This window comes from Oncorhynchus kisutch, linkage group LG10, assembly GCF_002021735.2.
Source record: "Oncorhynchus kisutch isolate 150728-3 linkage group LG10, Okis_V2, whole genome shotgun sequence".
Taxonomy (NCBI): domain Eukaryota; kingdom Metazoa; phylum Chordata; class Actinopteri; order Salmoniformes; family Salmonidae; genus Oncorhynchus; species Oncorhynchus kisutch.
The window spans coordinates 20,269,349-20,292,946 of NC_034183.2; the positions used below are offsets into that span (position 1 = coordinate 20,269,349).

Sequence of the window (23,598 nt, forward strand, 5' to 3'; positions counted from 1 at the left end):
GTACCCCCGCACATTGACTCGGTACCCTCTGTATATATAGCCTCGTTATTGTTATGTATACATGTATATTTCTTGTTACTTTTTGATTGATAAATTTTTTTACTTTAGTTTTTTTAGTAAATATTTATAACTATTTATTGAACTGCATTGTAAGTTAAGGGCTTGTAAGTAAGCATTTCACAGTAAGGTTTATGCGGATTTTAAAATATTTGCATGAAAATCTGACACCAATTGAATGGAAACCTAGCTATAGACAGAATTAATTGCACACCATTTACAATCATAGAATATCATCAAAAGTAAAATCCTGATCTAGCACAATATTTGTAATAAAATAATGTTAAAATATGCAATATATACACGAGACAATATATTGCATATTTTAACTTTCTATTTTATAAAACATTGTATTTTACTGTCTGCTCACTGTTAGTGTTGATGGTGCTTTGGAAAGAACTACACTGCCACCTTTTGTCCCACCAACCTACTGAACATTTCCATCAAAAACACACAAAAAAATTATCATTAGTGTAGATTCCACCTCCTCACATACATTAACATTTTGGCAATTAAGCAGTAATAGTTTATTTACACTTATGATCAAAACATTTTCAAAAACAGTCCATACACAGTACAAAAATGCTTGGGTGACATTTATTTATTCAAAGATGGTAGAAGGCAGAAAACAAGAAAAAGCAAGTACAAATATGTTTTTATAATACCATACAATGACATACCAAAAGTAAAAAGAAAACAAAATTAAATACATACATTTACAAGGTATTTGGTAGACCTACATGCAAAGATGAATTTCAAATATTTTTTGTGTGAATGTTTTGTATGTAAAAAGTAATACCATTGAGTGCCAGAATTATCTTTTTTAGTTCAAGTGATAATTCTGGTTCTCCAACAGATTAGACAGAAATTGCCCTTTTTAAAAAGTGTAGTGTGTCACAAAAGCAAGTGTACACATGCACAACTGTCTGTACACAGCAAAGTGCCAAGGCTGGAAATGAACAGAACCCTTACTACAGAAATTCATGACTATAGTAAGTAGCTTGGTTATTTTGGTTGGTTGTATTAGTCTTTTCCTAATGTCTTTCCCAAAGGCACTGAAGCACCCCTAACTATAAATTATGTTTGTTTGTTTTGGACTCTTATTGGTATGTGATCCAGTCAGCACCAGGTTGCTCTGTATCAGTCCACCACTGCACTCTGTCATTGAAATGAACAGAACTCAGGCCTGTAAACATATGGGAGAGCTCTAACACCAGAGAGGAGGTGATGTGAGAGACAGAGCAGAGTGGTGGATGGAGGGAGCAGGCTGGAAGAGAGAATAGTAGCTAAAGTTAGCCTGGACTAACACCGAGGGGAGAGAAATATGTGAATGAAAAAGTGCACTGCAGCATGTGTGACTCAATCATATCCACAACTATAAATCATAGAGGGTCTTTAAGCTCTGACAGTATGCATCTTGGTAGCAGGGGCTTTTCCTAACAGAACCATCATCACAAATAAAATAACCATATATTATTATTCAGTTTCCCAGTCATTTCCTCATTCAGTATTTACTATATTTGACACCGTATGCAGTCCTGTCCAGCAGCACACACCAACCCCTCCTCCTACGAGACCCAGGGAGATAGCCCTGGGGAGATAACCCTTGTGATAACCAACAAAGAAGTAAATAATACTTAATACAGACGTGAATGAATGAGATTTCCTGATCCTAAAGAACTTCACAGTCTCACACATGCATCTGAAAAGAGTCCCACGTTTATGTGCACTATGTGGGAGACAGACGGAGACACTGCCAGCAGCGTTGTTGTCTATGGATGTGCAAGCTGAGGTTCTAAGGACAAGCTGAACAGACTGGCACTATGATGACACACCTAAAACCCCCACCTCACCAGATCACATACAGTTCACACACCATGTACTCTATTCTATTTGGCATTTTTAGCTGTGTTTCCTCTATTGAACAGATGGACAGACAGGAAAACTAAAAACACACAGGCCCCGAATGTTGCTAACGTCACAATGTCCAGTAGTCCCTGGGGGAAAATGTTAACTAGACCCAAAATCAAACAGTTTTCTCCTCAGGGGCTTCAGTCTCTGACGGTCTGGGTTTGAACATCCTTTCAGTAGAGGCCTCCAACTACACATTACTTACACAGTCCCTCACACATACATCAACAATCTCATTGGAGGACCAAGGTGCAATTGAACCGTTTAAGCTGTACATAAAAAACAAAACAATAAATGAGGCTTAGACCAAAACAAATCAAATGCAGACCATAGCAAAACTAAACCATGTCTGAGGCCCTTCATGCTCTCCTGTGGCTCAGGCATACAGAAGGTACATCGTTTTGTAAATCAACTGACTGTAAATGGATCATTAGTACAAGGCATTGCTGTAGTTGTTTACTGAGGAGGATGGTTGTGTTAGCCTGGCCAGCAGGGGGCTTCAAGAGATGTAGTCCAGACAAAAGCCACTATTTGCAAGGCTGTGCAGTTGCAGTGTCCGACATACTTGCCTTGTAAATAAGGCGAATATTCAGCAGAGTCCATACTAAAATGTGGGACTTGGAGAAATGCGGGATGTGTGAAATACATTTTTTGTTTTGAAAAATAAAAAGACAAGGCTTTACAAGTGGTATAGTTTACAGTCAGAACCAGCTAACTGCAGATGTTAATGTCTTCTGCTACTTACAGGTACGTAACTTTATATTCAATAATAAATTGTTAACCATTTAAAGTTTGATACATTTAATTTGAAACTTCTATTTTCTGTAGAGATATCTGTGGTTGACAGAAAATGTTACTTTAAAATGTTAGTCTGGTTGAGTCTGGTTCTTCATGTCTGTGTCCGAATGTCAGTCTTCCGTATTCGCTTGTAGGGCAGGGGGATCATATTCAAATCTCTTTTTATTTGAAATGGAATGTGAGAAGCCATCATTTTCCTCCTTCAAATGTGAAGATGAAACCATGCCAAAGAGTACAGGTACGTCTGTGATGATGGTGAAGATGAGGACGAAGACACTAGGATCTTTCCCACAGATTCAACTGGCTCCTCATTCCCTCTCTCACGTACTCTTAAGGCACTCTTTAGTTTGTCAGGGGGACGACAATCTCCACGTAGTTGAGAGGGAAAAATCCTGATTGGCCGTGCAGCATGCCTTCGTACCAGTTCTCATCGATCTGATTGGTCAGGGTGATGATATCGCCCTCCTTGAAGCCCAGCTCTCCCTCATTCTCCGGGTCAAAGTCATACAGGGCCTTACAGCATGGCTGTTCTGAAACTGAATGACAGAAAGAGGAGAAAGGAGGAGCGAGAGGGATGGAAAACGGAGAGAGAAGGTTGAAAAAGTGTACATCATACCAGACAGTGATAGACTAATCCCATCTCTCTCTGTCCATACATCCCACCCTCCTTCTGCTGGCTAACAGAGCTGGACCGTCCGATTACGGTTTTAGGTTTTCACATAACATGGTTTGTTAGCTTATGGTTCACACTGTAGTTGAAGTATTAGTAGGTGTGGCTGGGTTGTGAAATGAACACACTGCAGGCTCAGACAGTGTGAGGAGTAACAGTGCTAGAAAGATGACCTGGCCACCCATACAGCCCTGTGTTGTTCTGGTCAACAAATTAATTTAACAAAGTAACATCTCAAAACAAGTTATTTGAATATCCTAAAAATGTAAGATAGTCAAAGGATTAATGAGAAAAATAATATAATTAGCCTATAGAAAAATATAATGACAGTTGAAGCTTATTAAGAAAGAAATGATCCATGCAGGCTGGGAAAATCCTTCCATGCGAGGTTGAAAACAAAATGGCCAATAACCCATCCTCCTACTAGGCCTATCAGAAAAACTTACAGACAAAACATATACGTAACTATGAACAGTAGCTTATTTCCAAAATATTCTAGCCTAGTGTTGTCCTAAAATTGTTGTGGATTTCAAAATAATAAGAATGAAAGTGCATAGCTTAAGCCTAGGCTATTCTCCACCCGCTTTATGAGAAATCTAACAATCAATATTATTTATTGTTCTATTATTTCACAGGCAAATAAAGCAATTATTAAGCACTTCTGAAGATGGCAGACTGCTTCTACCCAGCTCATGATGTAGGACTATAACCTCTCTCACTACAGTAAGACAGCTTGTTCCTCATCCTTCAGTCACTGCTCCATCATGTGTGCGTCACAGAGAGACACGCTAACCTGCTCCTCCACCAGAAAGTAATATCAGAAAAGATGAGTCATTTCCGCCACCTCTGCCCAGGCTGTCAACATCTTTTGTCATGAATTGTCGCTTTCACTTCTAATTAACTGTTTTTTTCTTCTTTTTTTTCTTCTTTTTTTGGGGGGGGGGGGGGGGGGGGGGGCAATAGGGGCATTCATCATTTAGAAAGAAAGTACTCACACCCTTTGACATTTTCCACATTTTGTGTTACGTCGTGAATTTAAAATGGATTAAATGTAGATGTTTTTGTCACAGGCCTACACACAATACCTCATAAATGTCAATGTGGACTTAAGCTTTTTATTTGTATTACATTTTTTTTATAAAACATTTAAAGCTGAAATGTTCAGGAGTAAAAATGCTCTTGTTGCTTAGCAAGTCAGATATGTTCCATGGACTTTATTTGCAAAATTGTGTTTAACATGATTTTTTAATGACAACGTAATCTCTGTACCCCACAGATTAATTCATCTGTCAGCAGGACAATAGCATAAAACACAAGGCCAAATCTACACTGGGGTTGCTTACCAAGACAGTCAATGTTCCTGAGTGGCTGAGTTACAGTTTTGACTTAAATCTGCTTGAAAATCTATGGCAAGACCTGAAAATGGTTGTCTAGCAATGATCAACAACCAGAGCTTGACGAATTTTGAATTTAATAAAAATGGGCAAATCTTGCACAATCAAGGCGTGGAAAGCTCTTAGAGACCCAGAAAGACTCACAGCTGTAATGACCGTCAAAAGGTGATTCTAACACATATTGACTCAGGGCTGTGAATACTTATGTAAATTAGATATCTGTATTTCATTTTTTATACATTTGCAAAAATCACACCAAAAAAATCATGTTCACACATTGTCATTATGGGGTACTATTGTGTGTAGATGGGTGAGAGAGAAAAAACAAGTCACGTGGTATGAATACTTCCTGAAGGCACTGTACATGGGCTCCGATATGATACAGGAAGGATACGTTTCATACGGAACAAAAATGTCTGGTGGACATTCCTGCAGTCAGCATGCCAATTGTACACTCCCTCAAAACTTGAGACATCTGTGGCATTGTGTTGTGTGACGAAACTGCACATTTTAGAGTGGCCTTTTCTTGTCCCCAGCACAAGGTACACTTGTGTAATAATCATGCTGCTTAATCAGCTTCTTGATATGCCACAGCTGTCAGATGGATGGATTATCTTGACAAAGGAGAAATGCTCACTAACAGGGATGTAAACACAATTGTGCACAAAAGTTGTTTTTTTTGTATCTATGGAAAGATTCTGGGATCTTTTATTTCAGCTCATGAAACATGGGACCAACTATGTACATGTTGCGTTCATACTTTTGTTCAGTATAGTTCGAAATGTTTTGGTGCGATTCAGTTTGATTAGAGAACGAATTGCATCTACCACCCCACTATCAGATTGGGGTGGGGAAATGTAGCCAGATTGTCTCCCCACTTTGGTTCTGAAATCACCATCACCCACCAATTAACTAGTATTTTTTTCAGATTAAGTTTTAGTAATGTATCAATATTTATCATTTACAAATTGGCTATGACATAGCCAATGATTATATAGCACAACTTGGACTTCACACCATCTCAAAATCAAATGGTTTTGACCGTTTGGAAGTTTACAGAGAGATCTTCTCCTCTCATGTCGGCCGTGCGATTCGCAAAAGTGATTGCTCGTTATGAAATTATCAATTTAACCCTGTATATCTAAAAATGACAATATACACTGATTATTTAAAGCAAAACTACCAAAACTATTGCTGATTGTGATCCTGAACAATCAAAATAAAATATAGTGTAAGCCAGATGAGAGTTGTGTTGCCGGTAGCTTACTTTTATTCCGGTAAAACACATAGACGTCAATAACCTAGCGAATTACATAGGTTGTCGCTCAACTAATTAAGCCTAATATCACGGAAGCCATTTTAGCATTTGAATGCTGAAGGTGCTGCGCATATGTGCAAGATCAGGAACACCTACCTTGCGTTGGTCAGAGAGCAGTTTGAGAAGGCTACTGATATTTGCCTGGAGTTGTTCGGCACACATGCAAAATGAGATCAATGACAGTTTACATGCAGTTCGACACTGAAAGAGAGGACGCATAATGTTCGTATAAGTTTTCTGACCGATACATGCTACATTTGGATTGGTTTGGGGTCTGTGGGATGATGCACTCGGGGACCGATGCGGATTGGTGAATCATTACATCTCTAGTGCTAAATGCTCTGCAGTTGTGCATTTGGTTTGCAAACGTAGTAGTTATCTAGCTGGTTAGCTTCTTTCAAAATCAAGCTTCTCTTGGTAACAGCAGATAATCCCCTACTGAGTATCATAGTGTTTTTTAGCTACTTGTATAACTTTGAGCTGGGATGTCTGTCCTGCAAATAGTTTGTGTCAGAGACATATGCATTAGCATTTAGCTAGCATTCGCCATGGGATTCTACATGTACAGGTTAGCATTGCTAACCTTCGGATTACAGAGGCTCAGTGGGGTTTGAAAATAGCGCCAATTGTGTTCAGTGCCAAAATCCGAGGGTGGTACAAGGTTAGTTTAAAGGTATGACAATCTGGATACGCCCCATGCCTAGTACATAATCACGATAGGACAAAGGTTGACATCGCCCAACCCTAGAACACAGTGGCTAGGACTGGAGGGGCACAGGAAGTCCATATCTTACTCATAGGATGGATCAGAGAGCCTGTCAGTCTCAAAACACACAAATAAACACAAACACACAAAAGTAGTGAAACCACACACTGATGGCTGTCACAATCCCAGTGACAGTGTTTTGCATCATCTCTGTGAGACCAACCCTTCTGAAGTTCTTCTGACCCTGCCCCCTCACTCACTCACTCACTCCCCTTCTGACCCTGCCCTATTCCCTCGTGCCCTCCCCCTCTGACCCTGCACTGCTCCCTCTCGCCATCCCTCCATCTCACTCTGACCCTGCTCCCTCTCTCCATCCATCTCCCTCTAAGCTCAGACAGCTCATGGCCATGGCTCTAACACCAGGCTTTTTGTCTCAAAAAAGTACCAGCTTACCCCACAGGCAGTTGGCACAGAGCACGACACACTGGATATGGGGAGGGATCCATCACTGTCTATGGGAGAATCACTTTTATTGTGGAACACAACACATCCCCTACCCATCAATCTAGGAGACATTCGGAGACACACTAACCCAAAGATGTATCATCTACAGGGTTTTTTTCTGGATCAAAATGGTGCTTAGGTGGTGGGGGTGTGGTCATGGGCGTGGCCAATGGTGCGGTCAACAACCTACATTTTTTTAGAGGCCCTCCTGTTGGTGGCAGTGACGAATTAGGTTGTTTTAAAGCATCTTTCCCTCGATCCTGACTAGTCTCCCAGTCCCTGCCGCTGAAAAACATCGCCACTGCATGATTCTGCCACCACCATGCTTCACCGTAGCGATGGTGTCAAGTTTCCTCCAGACGTGACACTTGTCATTTAGGCCAAAAAGTTCAATCTTGGTTTCATCAGACCAGAGAATCTTGTTGTCCATGGTCTGAGAGTTCTTTAGGTGCCTTTTGGCAAACTCCAAGCAGGTTGTCATGTGCCTTTTACTGGGGAGTGGCTTCTGTCTAGCCAGTCTACAATAAAGGTCTAATTGGTGGAGTGTTGCATTGCAGATGGTTGTCCCATCTCCCCAGAGGAACTCTGGAGCTCTGTCAGTGACCATTGGGTTCTTGATCACCTCCCTGGCCAAGGCCCTTCTCCCCCGATTGCTCAGTTTGGCAGGGCGGCCAGCTCTAGGAATATTCTTGGTGGTACCAAACATATTCCATTTAAGAATAATGGAGGCCACTGTTCTTGGGGACCTTTAATGCTGCAGAAATGTCTTGGTACCCTTCCCCAGATGTGTGCCTCAACCTCATGGCTTGGTTTTTGCTCTGACATGCACTATCAACTGTAAGACCTTATATTGACAGGTGTGTGGCTTTCCAAATCATGTCCAATTAATTGTTTTACCACAGGTATAGTTGTAGGAATAGCTCAAGGATGATCAATGGAAACAGGATGTACTTGAACTCAATTTCAAGTCTCATTGCAAAAGGTCTGAATACTTATATAAAAGGTATCGTTTTAAACATTTTAATACATCTGCTAAAATGTTTAAAAACCTGTTTTTGTTTTGTCATTATAGGGTATTGCATGTAGATTGATGAGGGGGAAAAACGATTTAATACATTTTAGTATAAGGCCGTAACATAACAAAATGTGGAAAAAGTAAAAAAAGGTCTGAATACTTTCCAAAGGCACTGTATGTATGTGTGTGTGTGTGTGTGTGTGATGTATGTATGTACAGTGGGGCAAAAAAGTATTTAGTCAGCCACAAATTGTAGGATTTTTAATGAATTTATTTGCAAATTATGGTGGAAAATAAGTATTTGGTCACCTACAAACAAGCAAGATTTCTGGCTCTCACAGACCTGTAACTTCTTCTTTAAGAGGACTTCTTCTCTGTCCTCCACTCGTTACCTGTATTAATGGCACCTGTTTGAACTTGTTATCAGTATAAAAGACACCTGTCCACAACCTCAAACAGTCACACTCCAAAGTATAACTTTTTGGTAAAAACTCAACTCGTCGTGTTTGGAGGACAAAGAATGCTGAGTTGCATCCAAAGAACACCATACCTACTGTGAAGCATGGGGGTGGAAACATCATGCTTTGGGGCTGTTTTTCTGCAAAGGGACCAGGACGACTGATCCGTGTAAAGGAAAGAATGAATGGGGCCATGTATCGTGAGATTTTGAGTGAAAACCTCCTTCCATCAGCAAGGGCATTGAAGATGAAATGTGGCTGGGTCTTTCAGCATGACAATGATCCGAAACACACCGCCCAGGCAACGAAGGAGTGGCTTCGTAAGAAGTATTTCAAGGTCCTGGAGTGGCCTAGCCAGTCTCCAGATCTCAACCCCATAGAAAATCTTTGGAGGGAGTTGAAAGTCCGTGTTGCCCAGCAACAGCCCCAAAACATCACTGCTCTAGAGATCTGCATGGAGGAATGGGCCAAAATACCAGCAACAGTGTGTGAAAACCTTGTGAAGACTTACAGAAAACGTTTGACCTCGGTCATTGCCAACAAAGGGTATATAACAAAGTATTGAGATAAACTTTTGTTATTGACCAAATACTAATTTTCCACCATAATTTGCAAATAAATTCCTTAAAAAATCCTACAATGTGATTTTCTGGATTTTTCCCCCCTCATTTTGTCTGTCATAGTTGAAGTGTACCTATGATGAAAATTACAGGCCTCTCATCTTTGTGTGTGTGTGTGTGTTGTGATGTATGTATGTATGTATGCATGCGTGTACGGGCACACACACACACACACACACATAGTACCAGTCAAAAGTTTGGACACCTACTCATGCAAGGGTTTTTTGTTTTACTATTTTCTGCATTGTCGAATAATAGTGAGGACATCAAAACTAGGAAATAACACATGGAATCATGTAGTAAAAAAAGTGTTAACAAATCAAAATATATTTGATATTTCTAAAAGTAGCCACCCTTGCCTTGATGACAGCTTTGCACACTCTTAGCATTCTCTCAACCTGCTTCACCTGGAATGCTTTTCCAACAGTCTTGAAGGAGTTCCCAAATATGCTGAGCACTTGTTGGCTGCAAACCATCTCAATTGGGTTGAGGCCGGGTGATTGTGGAGGCCAGGTCATCGAATGCAGCACTCCATCATCACTCTCCTTCTTGGTCAAATAGCCCTTACACAGCCTGGAGGTGTGTTGGGTCATTATTGTGTTGAAAAACAAATTATAATCCCACATACCACCCTGCATCCCACTGCTGGCTTGCTTCTGAAGGGTTGGTCCCTGGATGGGAGACCAGATGCTGCTGAGGGCCAGTAGGGCCAGTAGGAGGCAAAAATAAACAAATATCCCAATGCCCCAGGGCAGTGATTGGGGACATTGCCCTGTGTAGGGTGCAGTCTTTCGGGTGGGACGTTAAACGGGTGTCCTGACTATCTGTGGTCACTAAAAATCTCATGGCACATATCGTAAGAGTAGGGGTGTTAAACACGGTGTCCTGGAAAATTTCCAATCTGGCCCTCAAACTATCTCGGTCACCTAATCATCCCCAGCTTACAATTTGCTCATTCATCCCCTCTCCTCTACCCTGTAACTATTCCCCAGGTCGTTGCTGTAAATGAGAATGTGTTCTCAGTCAACTTACCTGGTAAAACAAGGGTAAAATAAAGAGCACAAACCAGATGGGATGGCATTTCACTGCAGAATGCGGTGGTAGCCATGCTGGTTAAGTGTGCCTTAAATTCTAAATAAATTGTCACCAGCAAAGCAGTCCCACACCATCACACCTACTTCTCCATGCTTCACGGTGGGAACCACACATGTGGAGATCATCCGTTCACCTACTCTCCGTGTCACAAAGAAACGGCGGTGGGAGCCAAACTTCTCAAATTTGGATTAACCAGACCAAAGGACAGATTCCCATTGCCCATGTTTCTTAGCCCATGCAAGTCTCCTCTTCCTATTGGTGTCCTTTAGTAGTGGTTTCTTTGCAGCAAATAAACCATGAAGGCCTGATTCACACAGTCTCCTTTGAACAGTTGATGTTGAGATGTGTCTTACTTGAACTCTGTGAAGCATTTATTTGGGATGCAATTTCTGAGGCTGCTAACTCTAAAGAATGTATCCTCTGCAACAGAGGTAACTCTGGGTCTTCCTTTCCTCTGGTGGTCCTCATGAGAGCCAGTTCCATCATAGCGCTTGGTGTTTGCGACTGCACTTGAAGAAACTTCCAACATTTTTGACATTTTCCGCATTGACTGACCTTCACGTCTTAAAGTAATGGACTGTTAGTTCTTTCCATAACATGGACTTTTACCTTTTACCAAATAGGGCCATCTTTTGTATACCACATCTACCTTGTCACAACACAACTGATTGGCTCAAACGCATTGAGGAAAGAAATTCCACAAATGAACTTTTAACAAGGCACACCTGTTAATTGAAATGCATTCCACGTGACTACCCCATGAAGCTGGTTGAGAGAATGCCAAGAGTGTGCAAAGCTTTCATCAAGGCAACGGGTGGCTACTTTGAAGAATCTCAAAATATATTTAGATTTGTTTAACACTTTTTTGATTACTACATGATTCCATGCGTGTTATTTCATAGTTTTGATGTCTTCACTATTATTCTACAATGTAGACAATAGTAAAAATAAAGAAAAACCCTGGAATGACTGGTACTGTGTGTGTATTCATTTTCCTTGACTTATTCCACATTTTGCTGTTACAAATTCAAAATGTATTAAAATGATTTTTTTCTCCTCAGCCATCTACACACAATACCCATAATGGCAACGAGAAAACAACATGTTTTTAGACATTTTTGCAAATTTATTGAAAATTAAAATACAGAATTGTACTATACTAGTTATTGTCCTGTTGAAAGGTGAATTTCTCCCCCCGTGTCTGGTGGAAATCGGACTGAACAAGGTTTTCCTCTAGGATGTTGTCTGTGCTTAGCTCAATTACTTTACATTTTTATCCCAAAAAAATCCCCAGTCTTTAACAATTACAAGCATACCCATAACATGACGCAGCCAACACCATGCTTGAAAATATGGAGAGAGTGTTGGATTTGCCCCAAACATAACACTTTGTATTCAGGGCAAAAAGTTAATTGCTTTCCAACCTTTTTAGCATTATTACTTTAGTGCCTAATTGCAAACAGAATGCATATTTTTGAACATTTTCTATTCTGTACAGGCTTTCCTTCTTTTCACTCTGTCAATTAGGTTAGTATTGTTGAGTAACTACAATGTTGTTCCATCTACCTTCTTTGCGAGGCATTGGAAAACCTCCCTGGTCTTTGTGGTTGAATCTGTGTTTGAAATTCACTGCTCGACTGAGGGACCTTACAGATAATTGTGTGGGGTACAGCGATGGGGTAGTCATTAAAAATGTTTTTGTTTAACACTATCATTGCACTATCATAAACAGAGTGAGTCCATGCAACTTATTATGTGACTTGTTAAGCAAATTAACTGCTTAACTTATTTAGGCTTGCCATAACAAAGGGGTTGAATACATATTTACTCAAGACATTTCAGCTTTTCATTTTTAATTGATTTGTAAAAATTTCGAAAAACATAATTCCACTTTGACATTATGGGGTATTTTCCCAGCCTCCGTCCCTACAGAAGGTCTTTTGCCTTTTGGTAGGCCGTCATTGTAAATAAGAATTTGTTTTTAACTGATTTGCCTAGTTAAATAAAGGTTCAATTAAAAAAAAAAAAATCACTTGGTGTGGAGGAAGGGTGACTGATGATATCACAGGAAGAGAGGAACAAGGTCAACAGGAGAAGAGGGCAACCAGCTGAAAGCTGCCTGCACCCCTCTCCTGTTCATTCACCCTCTCTCACACATACGTGCATGCTCACACATACATACATGAGCACGCACACAGACAACCAACTCATCCTATGACAGACACACACATTCATACCACACTCCAAAGTATGGAAGTGAATCTCTAAATCTGCATTAGTGAAATATTTGAAAGAAATTCCTTTTCGATGAGCTGATATACACAGTAGGTAGCATGTGAAACCGTCTTACCTGAGTTGCGGGAGGGTGGTGGGCCAACTGAGGTCGTGTAGCCACCATTGGTTGATTGGTTGTCACTGTCAAAGTCAAAGATGGGTTTGGCCTTAGGTGTGTACTCGCGACGTGGTCGGTTCTGGGCCTCGTTCATCCTGAAGAGAAGAAAGATAGAGCAGCCTGGCAGATCTCCATTATCAGTAGACTCAATATTAGAAAGGGTACTCAAATATACATAATTCATAATAAAAATATTTTAAAAGAAACTAAGGGAATGGCTATCTTGACGCTTCTGATATATTTTACAGCTAACAGTTAAACCCCTAGGTCAACCAGTGTGTCAGTTTTTCTGTGATTAAGGGCCTTGAATGTTACCATGCAGATCCACACATTGAGACAGATTATGGCGAGGGCTGCTGTGACTAGACAGTATGAGGGGGCTGGGCTGGTAAAGGGGCAGGGCACGGGGCTGGGATTGGTGAGTGGACCTACTGTATCTCTATCATGACACTGCACACATAAGCTTGAAGTGACTGTACAGGAAAGATGGGCAGTGGAAGTAGAGACACGTGTACCTACCTGTCCCTGAGTTTGTCTGAGAGCTCGTCCAGGATCTGTGTGGCCTGCCTGTGGTACTGCAGTTGGGACTCCACCAGAGACGACAGCTGGCTCACCTGCTCTATCTGCACAGAGACACACACAAAGAGCAGGATATGGTTACTAACTGTACACACTAGGGGTGTGAATGTTTAAATGTTTAAACGAAATTGGGATCCTTAATGTTAAGAAAAATATCTAACCAAAGAACAATGTTTTATTTTTATTTTCTTCACTAAATAAAAAAAAATCATTGTGCAGTTATCAAAAAACATTATTTTCAGTGTTATAGCCTAACTAGATGAAAGGCTATGAAGGGCTTGGGGAAAGTTGTGTAATTGACCTTGCTCCCAAGGATGAACCAGAATTGTGGAGGTCTACCATTTTTTTCTGAGGTCTTGGCTGATTTATTTTCCTTTTCCCATGATGTCAAGCAAAGAGGCACTGAGTTTGAAGGTAGGCCTGAAATACATCCACAGGTACACCTCCAATTGGCTCAAATTATGTCAATTAGCCTATCAGAAGCTTCTAAAGCCATAACATAATTTTCTGGAATTGTCCAAGCTGTTTAACGGCACAGTCAACTTAGTGTATGTAAACTTCTGACCCACTGGAATTGTGATACAGTGAATTATAAGTAAAATAATCTGACTGTAAACAATTGTTGGAAAAATGACTTGTGTCATGCACAAAGTAGATGTCCTAACCAACTTGCCAAAACTATAGTTTGTTAACTAGAAAATTGTGGAGTGGTTGAAAAACAAGTTTTAATGACTCCAACCTAAGTGTATGTAAACTTCCGACTTTGCAGAATTTGCAGAAATATATTCAGGTGTATTTTGTGGCTTTTGGCGAATACGTTCTAATGATCTAAAGTTGCGCTTTTGCTAGTACCTGTAAACACACAGGCTTATTTGCATAAAGGCCTACTAGTTTTGATTGGCAATGGCACACTGGTCTGCATAAACTCTGGTCCTGGACGAGACAGACGTTTTTATTACGATACCTATTAATTGTCCAAAAACACAGCCGCTTTGCCACTATATATTGTCAGAAAATCAAAAAAGAAAAAAGGTATCATTCTTCCTGTGGGAATATATTAACAGATTTTTTTTATACGATTTCATATTGCTAAAACGCTGTCAGTTCCACTTTAAGAGCCTTTAAGCATTAGGCTCAACTTAGCCACCGTTTTGGTGCCCCAGCCAACACGCTGTAAACAGCGCAGATACTGTGTGTGACTGTGTGAGAGCAAAGTGTTGCTCATCTCAATATCCTAGCCTATCCATTTATGATGACTTTACTGAAGTTGTGAGACATTGCGAGATCCAGCTTTTGAATGCCAATAGAAAGGCCTAGTGCATGGTTCTGACGGTCTGCATGTAGGCCAACCTGCCTGTACTATGCCCCTCCCCTCGCTCTCTGTCCCTCGCTATGAAAGACGCAAGTGTTTGTGTTCTCGGAAGTACGGCAACTAATCTGTCTCGTCCATTCCAAAAATACTGAGACTTGACACTCAGAAATGGACAGTCAACTCTTCAATTATTTTGGAGTCGACTCTCCACCACTAGGCCTACATCATCATCATTAACAGTTGGAAAAATGGCAGAGAAAGGCAAGCAACAGCAGCAAAGTCCTGTAGGGCAATACTTTGAGAAGTTAAATGAGAAGGAAATGCAAACTTTGCGAGGTGGAATTGAGGTAGAGTAATAGTAGTACAGGTGCAATGCTTAACCATCTTGAAAGGGTGCACCATCAGACCCAAACTGTTGCTGGCAGCAGTGCAGCTGCATTGTGAATTCATGTGGAATTTTATGATAAAAAAAATAAAATGTTTTAACTGAAAATCGATTTAAAAAAATGTCAATTTAGAAGTTAAGAATTTTTTTCTCCAATTGCCACATCCCTAGTACACACTCAAACACAAACCGAGATACAAGCATGCAAGGACCAGGCCCATGATTACCTTGATAGATACGAGTAGTAACAGTGGCATTCCCCTGGATATCCAGTATCACATTGTGGTTAATATATAATCTGTTTAACGGTGTGAGTGAAAACAGTATTGTATTTACATACACACTAAACAGATGGGAGGGCAGGCTAACCATAGTACACATAGGCCATGGAGCTGCTCTGCTGATTAGGACTGTACATAGATTATATTTCATTTTGACCTAAATTGATTCATGCTGCAGGTGACACGTATTATGGTGGCGAAGAGTGGATTTAACCAGTAAAGCTTATTGAACAAATGACCTTGAGGTGACACTGATTCCCCCTGGGCTCTTTCCCAGAGCAACAATACTGATAATTAAACCATAAACATTAGGTTGATAATAGACTGGGTGTTTCCATTGACATTATGAATGTTATCACGGGACAGGACCACACCCCCACCCACAGACAGGTACTACTCACGTCAGTCTCCAGTATGTTGTACATGCTGGTCTCGGCCACATCTTTAGACTCGTGGAACTTCTCCAGGGCCTGTCTTAGCTCCTCGTCTGGGATCTTCCCTTGGCGCTTCTTCTTATAGTCGTAATCCAGACGCCTTCCCTCCAGCTTTTTCAGATGGTGCTGGGGGACGGGAGGAGAGGGCGATGGGGAGAGGACAAGGGATGGGTAGATGAGGAGAGGGGAGATGAAGGTATGGGGGATGTAAATTCTAGAGATGACAAAGATGTTGATTTCTGCAGCAGATGGATAAGTGTGTAATGTAATACAGTACCTGTATCTCTCGAAGGTCCTTGTCACACAGGTTTTGTAATGGATCGATGAAGTTCTGTTTAACATCTATGTCTAGAGAGTCCTTCACCTCCGCCAGCCTCTTCATGGTCTCCCCCGCATCTACTAGAGCCCCACCTGACACAGAGCAAGAGCAGAAGCTTAGTCAAATGTACAAATTAAAAACAACACTCCACATAACTGGTGCCATCTACACACACACACAACATACCAAAGTTGTTTTCCTCTCCTAGGTCCCGGCCGTACTTGACCATACACTCTCCTAGCAGGCCCTCAGCCTGGGGATAGCCTGGGTTCTTCACCTGGCCTCTGATCTTAGACATTGTGTTCAACATAGACAGCTTCGCCCGCGACGCTGAGAGGGGGAATGGAGGAGAGGGATGCAGAGAAAGGATGGGATGTAGAAAGAGTCGGATGGAGAGGTGTTACTTAGTCATACAGTACCAGTCAAATGTTTGGACACCTACTCATTCCAGAGTTTTTCTTTATAATTTTTACTATTTTCTACATTGTAGAATAATAGTGAAGACATCAAAACTATGAAAATACATATGTAGTCACATAGTAATCAAAAAGGTTAAATCAAAATATATTTTATATTTAAGATTCTTCAAAGTAGCCACCCTTTGCCTTGATGACAGCTTTGCACACTTTTGGCATTCTCTCAACCAGCTTCATGAGGTAGTCACCTGGAATGCAATTCAATTAACAGGTGTGCCTTGTTAAAAGTTAATTTGTGGAATTTCTTTCCTTCTTAATGCATTTGAGCCAATCAGTTGTGTTGTGACAAGGTTGGGGTGGTATACAGAAGATAGCCCTATTTGGTTAAAGATCAAGTCCAATTTATGGCAAGAACAGCTCAAATAAGCAAAGAGAAATGACAGTCCATCCTTACTTTAAGACATGAAGGTCAGTCAATACGAAACATTTCAAGAACTTTGAAAGTTTCTTCAAGTGCAGTCGCAGAAACCATCAAGCTCTTTGATGAAACTGTCTCTCATGAGGACTGCCACAGGAAAGGAAGCCCCCGATTTACCTCTGCTGCAGAGGATAAGTTCATTGGAGTTACCAGCCTCAGAAATTGCAGCCCAAATAAATGCTTCAAAGAATTTAAGTAAGACACAAACAAACTTTTCAGAGGGAACGGCGTGAATCAGGCCTTCATGGTCGAATTGGTGCAAAGAAACCACTACTAAAGGACACCAATAATAAGAAGAAACTTACTTGGGCCAAGAAACACTAGCAATGGGCATTAGACAGGTGGAAATTTGTCCTTTGGTCTGATTTTTGGTTCCAACCGCTGTGTCTTTGTGAGACACAGAGTAAGTGAACGGATGATATGTGCATGTGTGGTTCCCACCGTGAAACATGGAGGATGTGTGATGGTGCTTTGCTGGTGACATTGTCAGTGATTTATTTAGAATTCAAGGCACACTTAACCAGCATGGCTACCACAGCATTCTGCAGCAATACACCATCCCATCTGGTTTGGGCTTAGTAGGACTATCATTTCTTTATCAACAGGCGAATGACCCTCCAGGCTGTGTAAGGGCTATTTGACCAAGAAAGAGACTGATGGTACGGCATCAGATTACCTGGCCTTCACCATCACCCGACCTCAACCCAATTGAGATGGTTTGGGATGAGTTGGACCACAGAGTGAAGGAAAAGCAGCCAACAAGTGCTCAGCATATGTGGGAACTCCTTCAAGACTGTTGGAAAAACATTCCTCATGAAGCTGGTTGAGAGAATGCCAAGAGTGTGCAAAGCTGTCATCAAGGCAAAGGGTGGCTACTTTGAAAAATCTTGAATATACTTTTTGGTTACTACATGACTCCATATGTGTTATTTAATCGTTTTGATGGCTTCACTATTATTCAACAATGTAGAAAATGTTTTTTTTTTTTAAATAAGAAAAACCCTTGAATGAGTAGGTGTGTCCAAACATTTTTTCTGTGATTTAGCAGAAAAGGCATTTTACACAATAACACAATTGATATTAATTTCTTATTGAAGTAGTAAATAAGACACTAATGCAGTCTCTTCCTGGTGCGTAGTCTCACCTGGGTTGGGCTGTAGGTACTCAGAGGTTTTGGAGATTACCTCCACCACAGCTTTGCTGGTCACATCTACTTTCTACAAAACACAGGGGAGGGGACATCACTAACAACCATAAGGAAATATGAAACGCCATGGCCGTGTCCAAATAGCCATACTTGCATTCTAAATAGTAGGCATTTTGGGTATGCAAAAAATAAAGTTTTATACTATGTGAAATTTAGTATGCTTTAAAACGCCAGGATACTTATTTAGGCTTTTCCTCTAGTACAATTCGCTTCACACTGTTAAGGAAGAGAATCGTCGTTTCACGTGTTTGACAACAGCTGATAATCTGAACATGGGAAGCGCACGCGCTCTACAAAAAGTAACGAATGGCAGGGAAGAAGTGCGTTTGCACATTAGATGGCACCTTCTCAGTGTGGTTGAGTAGTATGTGGATATTTGTTGATCACTACATTGGTTTTTAGTAAATAATACATTCTAAATAGTATGTAGTATGATTAGTGCACAGTATTCAGTTTAAGTAAGTAGTGGGTAAACCAGATTTTGGACATGCACCATGTCTTCCTCCCCATCTTCCAAATCCTTTATTTGTGATGAGACTAGTTACCAAACAGGCTATGAAAAAGGTAATGAAATATTGTCACTGTATTGTACTGCTAAATGAAAATTGCTTTGTGAAACAACCAATCATGTTCATTCACCGAAGGTGTGTAAGTGATGGCTTTGGCTGTTGATTGCTGGAGTTCTCCATGACAGTTGACCGGAGCAGCAAAGGCAGGTGCTCTGACAATCTGCCACTCCCTCTATGTATAACATGTTTCTATACACAGGGCTCCCACATGAATACTATACTGATACACTGTATACAGTGTGCAAACTGAGACTGTTCACTAAGAGTTGACAATATTTCAGTCTACAGCAACACATGATGTAACACCTTCTAGTGCATGGTTGTCTAGACTATAACCCTAACCCATGTTCTAGTAATGTTTTGTGAATGTGGCTGTATAGATTGAATGAGTAGGTGTGTCCAAACCTTTGACTGGTATGCACACACACACACACACACACAGCAAAAAAATAAACTTCCCTTTTTCAGGACCCTGTCTTTCAAAGATAATTCATAAAAATCCAAATAACTTCACAGATCTTCATTGTAAACGGTTTCAAACTGTTTCCCATGCTTGTTCAATGAATCATAAACAATTAATGAACATGCACCTGTGGAACGGTCGTTAAGACACTAACAGCTTACAGACAGTAGGCAATTAAGGTCACAGTTATGAAAACATAGGACACTAAAGAGGCCTTTCTACTGACTCTGAAATACACCAAAAGAAAGATGCCCAGGGTAATCAATTGGAATGTCCTAAGACAGCGCTACAGGGACACAGGATGGACAGCTGATCATCCTCCCAGTGGCAGACCACGTGTAACAACACCTGCACAGGATCAGTACATCTGAACATCACACCTGGTACAGGATGGCAAAAATAACTGCCCGAGTTACACCAGGAACACACAATCCCTCCATCAGTGCTCAGACTGTCTGCAATAGGCTGAGAGAGGACTGAGGGCTTGTAGACCTGTTGTAAGGCAGATCCTCACCAGACATCACCTGTAACAACGTCGCCTATGGGTACAAACCCACAGTCGTTGGACAAGACAGGACTGGCAAAACATGCTCTTCACCGACGAGTCGTGATTTTGTATCACCAGGTGTGAGGGTCCGATTCGCGTTTATCGTCGAAGGAATGAGTGTTACACAGAGGCCTGTACTCTGGAGCGAGATCGATTTGGCGCTGGAGGGTCCGTCATGGTCTGGGGCGGTGTGTCACAGCATCATTGGACTGAGCTTTTTGTCATTGCAGGCAATCTCAACGCTGTGCGTTACAGGGAAGACATCCTCCTTCCTCATGTGATACCCTTCCTGCAGGCTCATCCTGACATGACCCTCCAGCATGACAATGGCCCCAGCCATACTGCTCATTCTGTGTGTGATTTCCTACAAGACAGGAATGTCAGTGTTCTGCCATGGCCAGCGAAGAGCCCGGATCTCAATCCCATTGAGCAAGTCTGGGACCTGTTGGATCGGAGGGTGAGGGCTAGGGCCATTCCCCCCAGAAGTGTCCGGGAACTTGCAGGTGCCTTGGTGGAAGACTGGGGTAACATCTCACAGCAAGAACTGGCAAATCTGGTGCAGTCCATGAGGAGGAGATGCACTGCAGTACTTAATGCAGCTGGTGGCCACACCAGATACTGACTGTTACTTTTGATTTTGACCCCCCTTTGTTCAGGGACACATTATTCCATTTCTGTTAGTCATATGTCTGTGGAACTTGCTCAGGAAGGAGACGCATTCTGTCTCCTAGAGATTAACGTACTTTGGTGCGAAAAGTGCAAATCAATCCCAGAACAGCAGCAAAAGACCTTGTCAAGATGCTGGAAGAAACGGGTACAAAAGTATCTATAACCACAGTAAAATGAGTCCTATATCGACATAACCTGAAAGGCCCTCAGTAAAGAAGAAGCCACTGCTCCAAAACCGCCATAAAAAAGACAGACTACGGTTTGCAACTGCACATGGGGACAAAGATCGTACTTTTTGGAGAAATGTCCTGGTCTGATGAAACAAAAATACAACTGTTTGGCCATAATGAACATCGTTATGTTCGGAGGAAAAAGGGGGATGCTTGCAAGCCGAAGAGCACCATCTCAACGGTGAAGCACAGGGGTGGCTGCATCATGTTGTGGGGTTGCTTTCGTGCAGGAGGGACTGGTGCACTTCACAAAATAGATGGCATCATGTGGGAAGAAAAGTATGTGGATTTATTGAAGCAACATCTCAAGATATCAGTCAGAAAGTTAAAGCTTGGTCGCAAACGGGTCTTCCAAATGGACAATGACCCCAAGCATACTTCCTAAGTTGTGGACAACAAAGTCAAGGTATTGGAGTAGCCATCACAAAGCCCTGACCTCAATCCTATAAAGAAAATTGTGGGCAGAACTGAAAAAGAGTGTGCAAGGAGGCCTACAAACCTGACTCAGTTACACCAGCTCTGTCAGGAGGAATGGACCAAAATTCACCCAACTTATTGTGGGAAGCTTGTGGAAGGCTACCCAAAACATTTGACCCAAGTTAAACAATTTAAAGGCAATGCTACCAAATACTAATTAGTGTATGTAAACTTCTGACCCACTGGGAATGTGATGAAAGAAATAAAAGCTGAAATAAATCACTACTATTATTCTGACATTTCACATTCTTAACATACAGTGGTGATCCTAACTGACCTAAGACATGGAATACATTTTTACTGGGATCAAATGTCAGGAATTGTGAAAAACTGATTTTAAATGTATTTGGCTTATTGGGGCGGCAGGGTAGCCTAGTGGTTAGAGCGTTGGACTAGTAACCGGAAGGTTGCAAGTTCAAACCCCCGAGCTGACAAGGTACAAATCTGTCGTTCTGCCCCTGAACAGGCAGTTAACCCACTGTTCCTAGGCCGTCATTGAAAATAAGAATTTGTTCTTAACTGACTTGCCTAGTTAAATAAAGGTTAAAAAAATTACTTAACGTCTATGGAGGAGAAAGGGAATTTTGAAACAGAAAACACAATGGCCCAACTCTTTATATATACAGTGCCTTGCGAAAGTATTCGGCCCCCTTGAACTTTGCGACCTTTTGCCACATTTCAGGCTTCAAACAAAGATATAAAACTGTATTTTTTTATGAAGAATCAACAACAAGTGGGACACAATCATGAAGTGGAACGACATTTATTGGATATTTCAAACTTTTTTAATAAATCAAAAACTGAAAAATTGGGCGTGCAAAATTATTCAGCCCCTTTACTTTCAGTGCAGCAAACTCTCTCCAGAAGTTCAGTGAGGATCTCTGAATGATCCAATGTTGACCTAAATGACTAATGATGATAAATACAATCCACCTGTGTGTAATCAAGTCTCCGTATAAATGCACCTGCACTGTGATAGTCTCAGAGGTCTGTTAAAAGCGCAGAGAGCATCATGAAGAACAAGAAACACACCAGGCAGGTCCGAGATACTGTTGTGAAGAAGTTTAAAGCCGGATTTGGATACAAAAAGATTTCCCAAGCTTTAAACATCCCAAGGAGCACTGTGCAAGCGATAATATTGAAATGGAAGGAGTATCAGACCACTGCAAATCTACCAAGACCTGGCCGTCCCTCTAAACTTTCAGCTCATACAAGGAGAAGACTGATCAGAGATGCAGCCAAGAGGCCCATGATCACTCTGGATGAACTGCAGAGATCTACAGCTGAGGTGGGAGACTCTGTCCATAGGACAACAATCAGTCGTATATTGCACAAATCTGGCCTTTATGGAAGAGTGGCAAGAAGAAAGCCATTTCTTAAAGATATCCATAAAAAGTGTTGTTTAAAGTTTGCCACAAGCCACCTGGGAGACACACCAAACATGTGGAAGAAGGTGCTCTGGTCAGATGAAACCAAAATGGAAAAGCAACACAGCTCATCACCCTGAACACACCATCCCCACTGTCAAACATGGTGGTGGCAGCATCATGGTTTGGGCCTGCTTTTCTTCAGCAGGGACAGGGAAGATGGTTAAAATTGATGGGAAGATGGATGGAGCCAAATACAGGACCATTCTGGAAGAAAACCTGATGGAGTCTGCAAAAGACCTGAGACTGGGACGGAGATTTGTCTTCCAACAAGACAATGATCCAAAACATAAAGCAAAATCTACAATGGAATGGTTCAAAAATAAACATATCCAGGTGTTAGAATGGCCAAGTCAAAGTCCAGACCTGAATCCAATCGAGAATCTGTGGAAAGAACTGAAAACTGCTGTTCACAAATGCTCTCCATCCAACCTCACTGAGCTCGAGCTGTTTTGCAAGGAGAAAAAATGTCAGTCTCTCGATGTGCAAAACTGATAGAGACATACCCCAAGCGACTTACAGCTGTAATCGCAGCAAAATGGTGGCGCTACAAAGTATTAACTTAAGGGGGCTGAATCATTTTGCACGCCCAATTTTTCAGTTTTTGATTTGTTAAAAAAGTTTGAAATATCCAATAAATGTCGTTCCACTTCATGATTGTGTCCCACTTGTTGATTCTTCACAAAAAAATACAGTTTTATATCTTTATGTTTGAAGCCTGAAATGTGGCAAAAGGTCGCAAAGTTCAAGGGGGCCGAATACTTTCGCAAGGCACTGTATGGCTCTGGATAGGCCTAATATATTGAATTCTAAGTAACTAGCCTACTTCAGGTACTGGTCTTTAAATGTACAGTCAGAGGCATTATA

The 23,598-nt window shown here is 41.3% G+C and overlaps 1 protein-coding gene across 2 annotated transcripts in view; it reads right to left on the minus strand.

Moving 5' to 3' along the window:
- Nucleotides 1-636: 636 nt before the first annotated feature.
- The window catches only part of LOC109897885 (endophilin-A2-like), a 30,968-nt gene continuing 8,006 nt past the window's right edge, over nucleotides 637-23,598 (minus strand). For both annotated transcript variants that reach the window (XM_020492527.2, XM_020492528.2), the window contains 7 exons: nucleotides 18,287-18,359; nucleotides 16,435-16,578; nucleotides 16,207-16,340; nucleotides 15,897-16,055; nucleotides 13,458-13,561; nucleotides 12,897-13,033; nucleotides 637-3,302 (listed from right to left, as the gene is read on the minus strand). In XM_020492527.2, coding sequence (XP_020348116.1) covers nucleotides 3,109-3,302; nucleotides 12,897-13,033; nucleotides 13,458-13,561; nucleotides 15,897-16,055; nucleotides 16,207-16,340; nucleotides 16,435-16,578; nucleotides 18,287-18,359 — 945 coding nt within the window. In that variant the 3' untranslated portion in view covers nucleotides 637-3,108. The remainder of the gene's footprint in view (nucleotides 3,303-12,896; nucleotides 13,034-13,457; nucleotides 13,562-15,896; nucleotides 16,056-16,206; nucleotides 16,341-16,434; nucleotides 16,579-18,286; nucleotides 18,360-23,598) is intronic.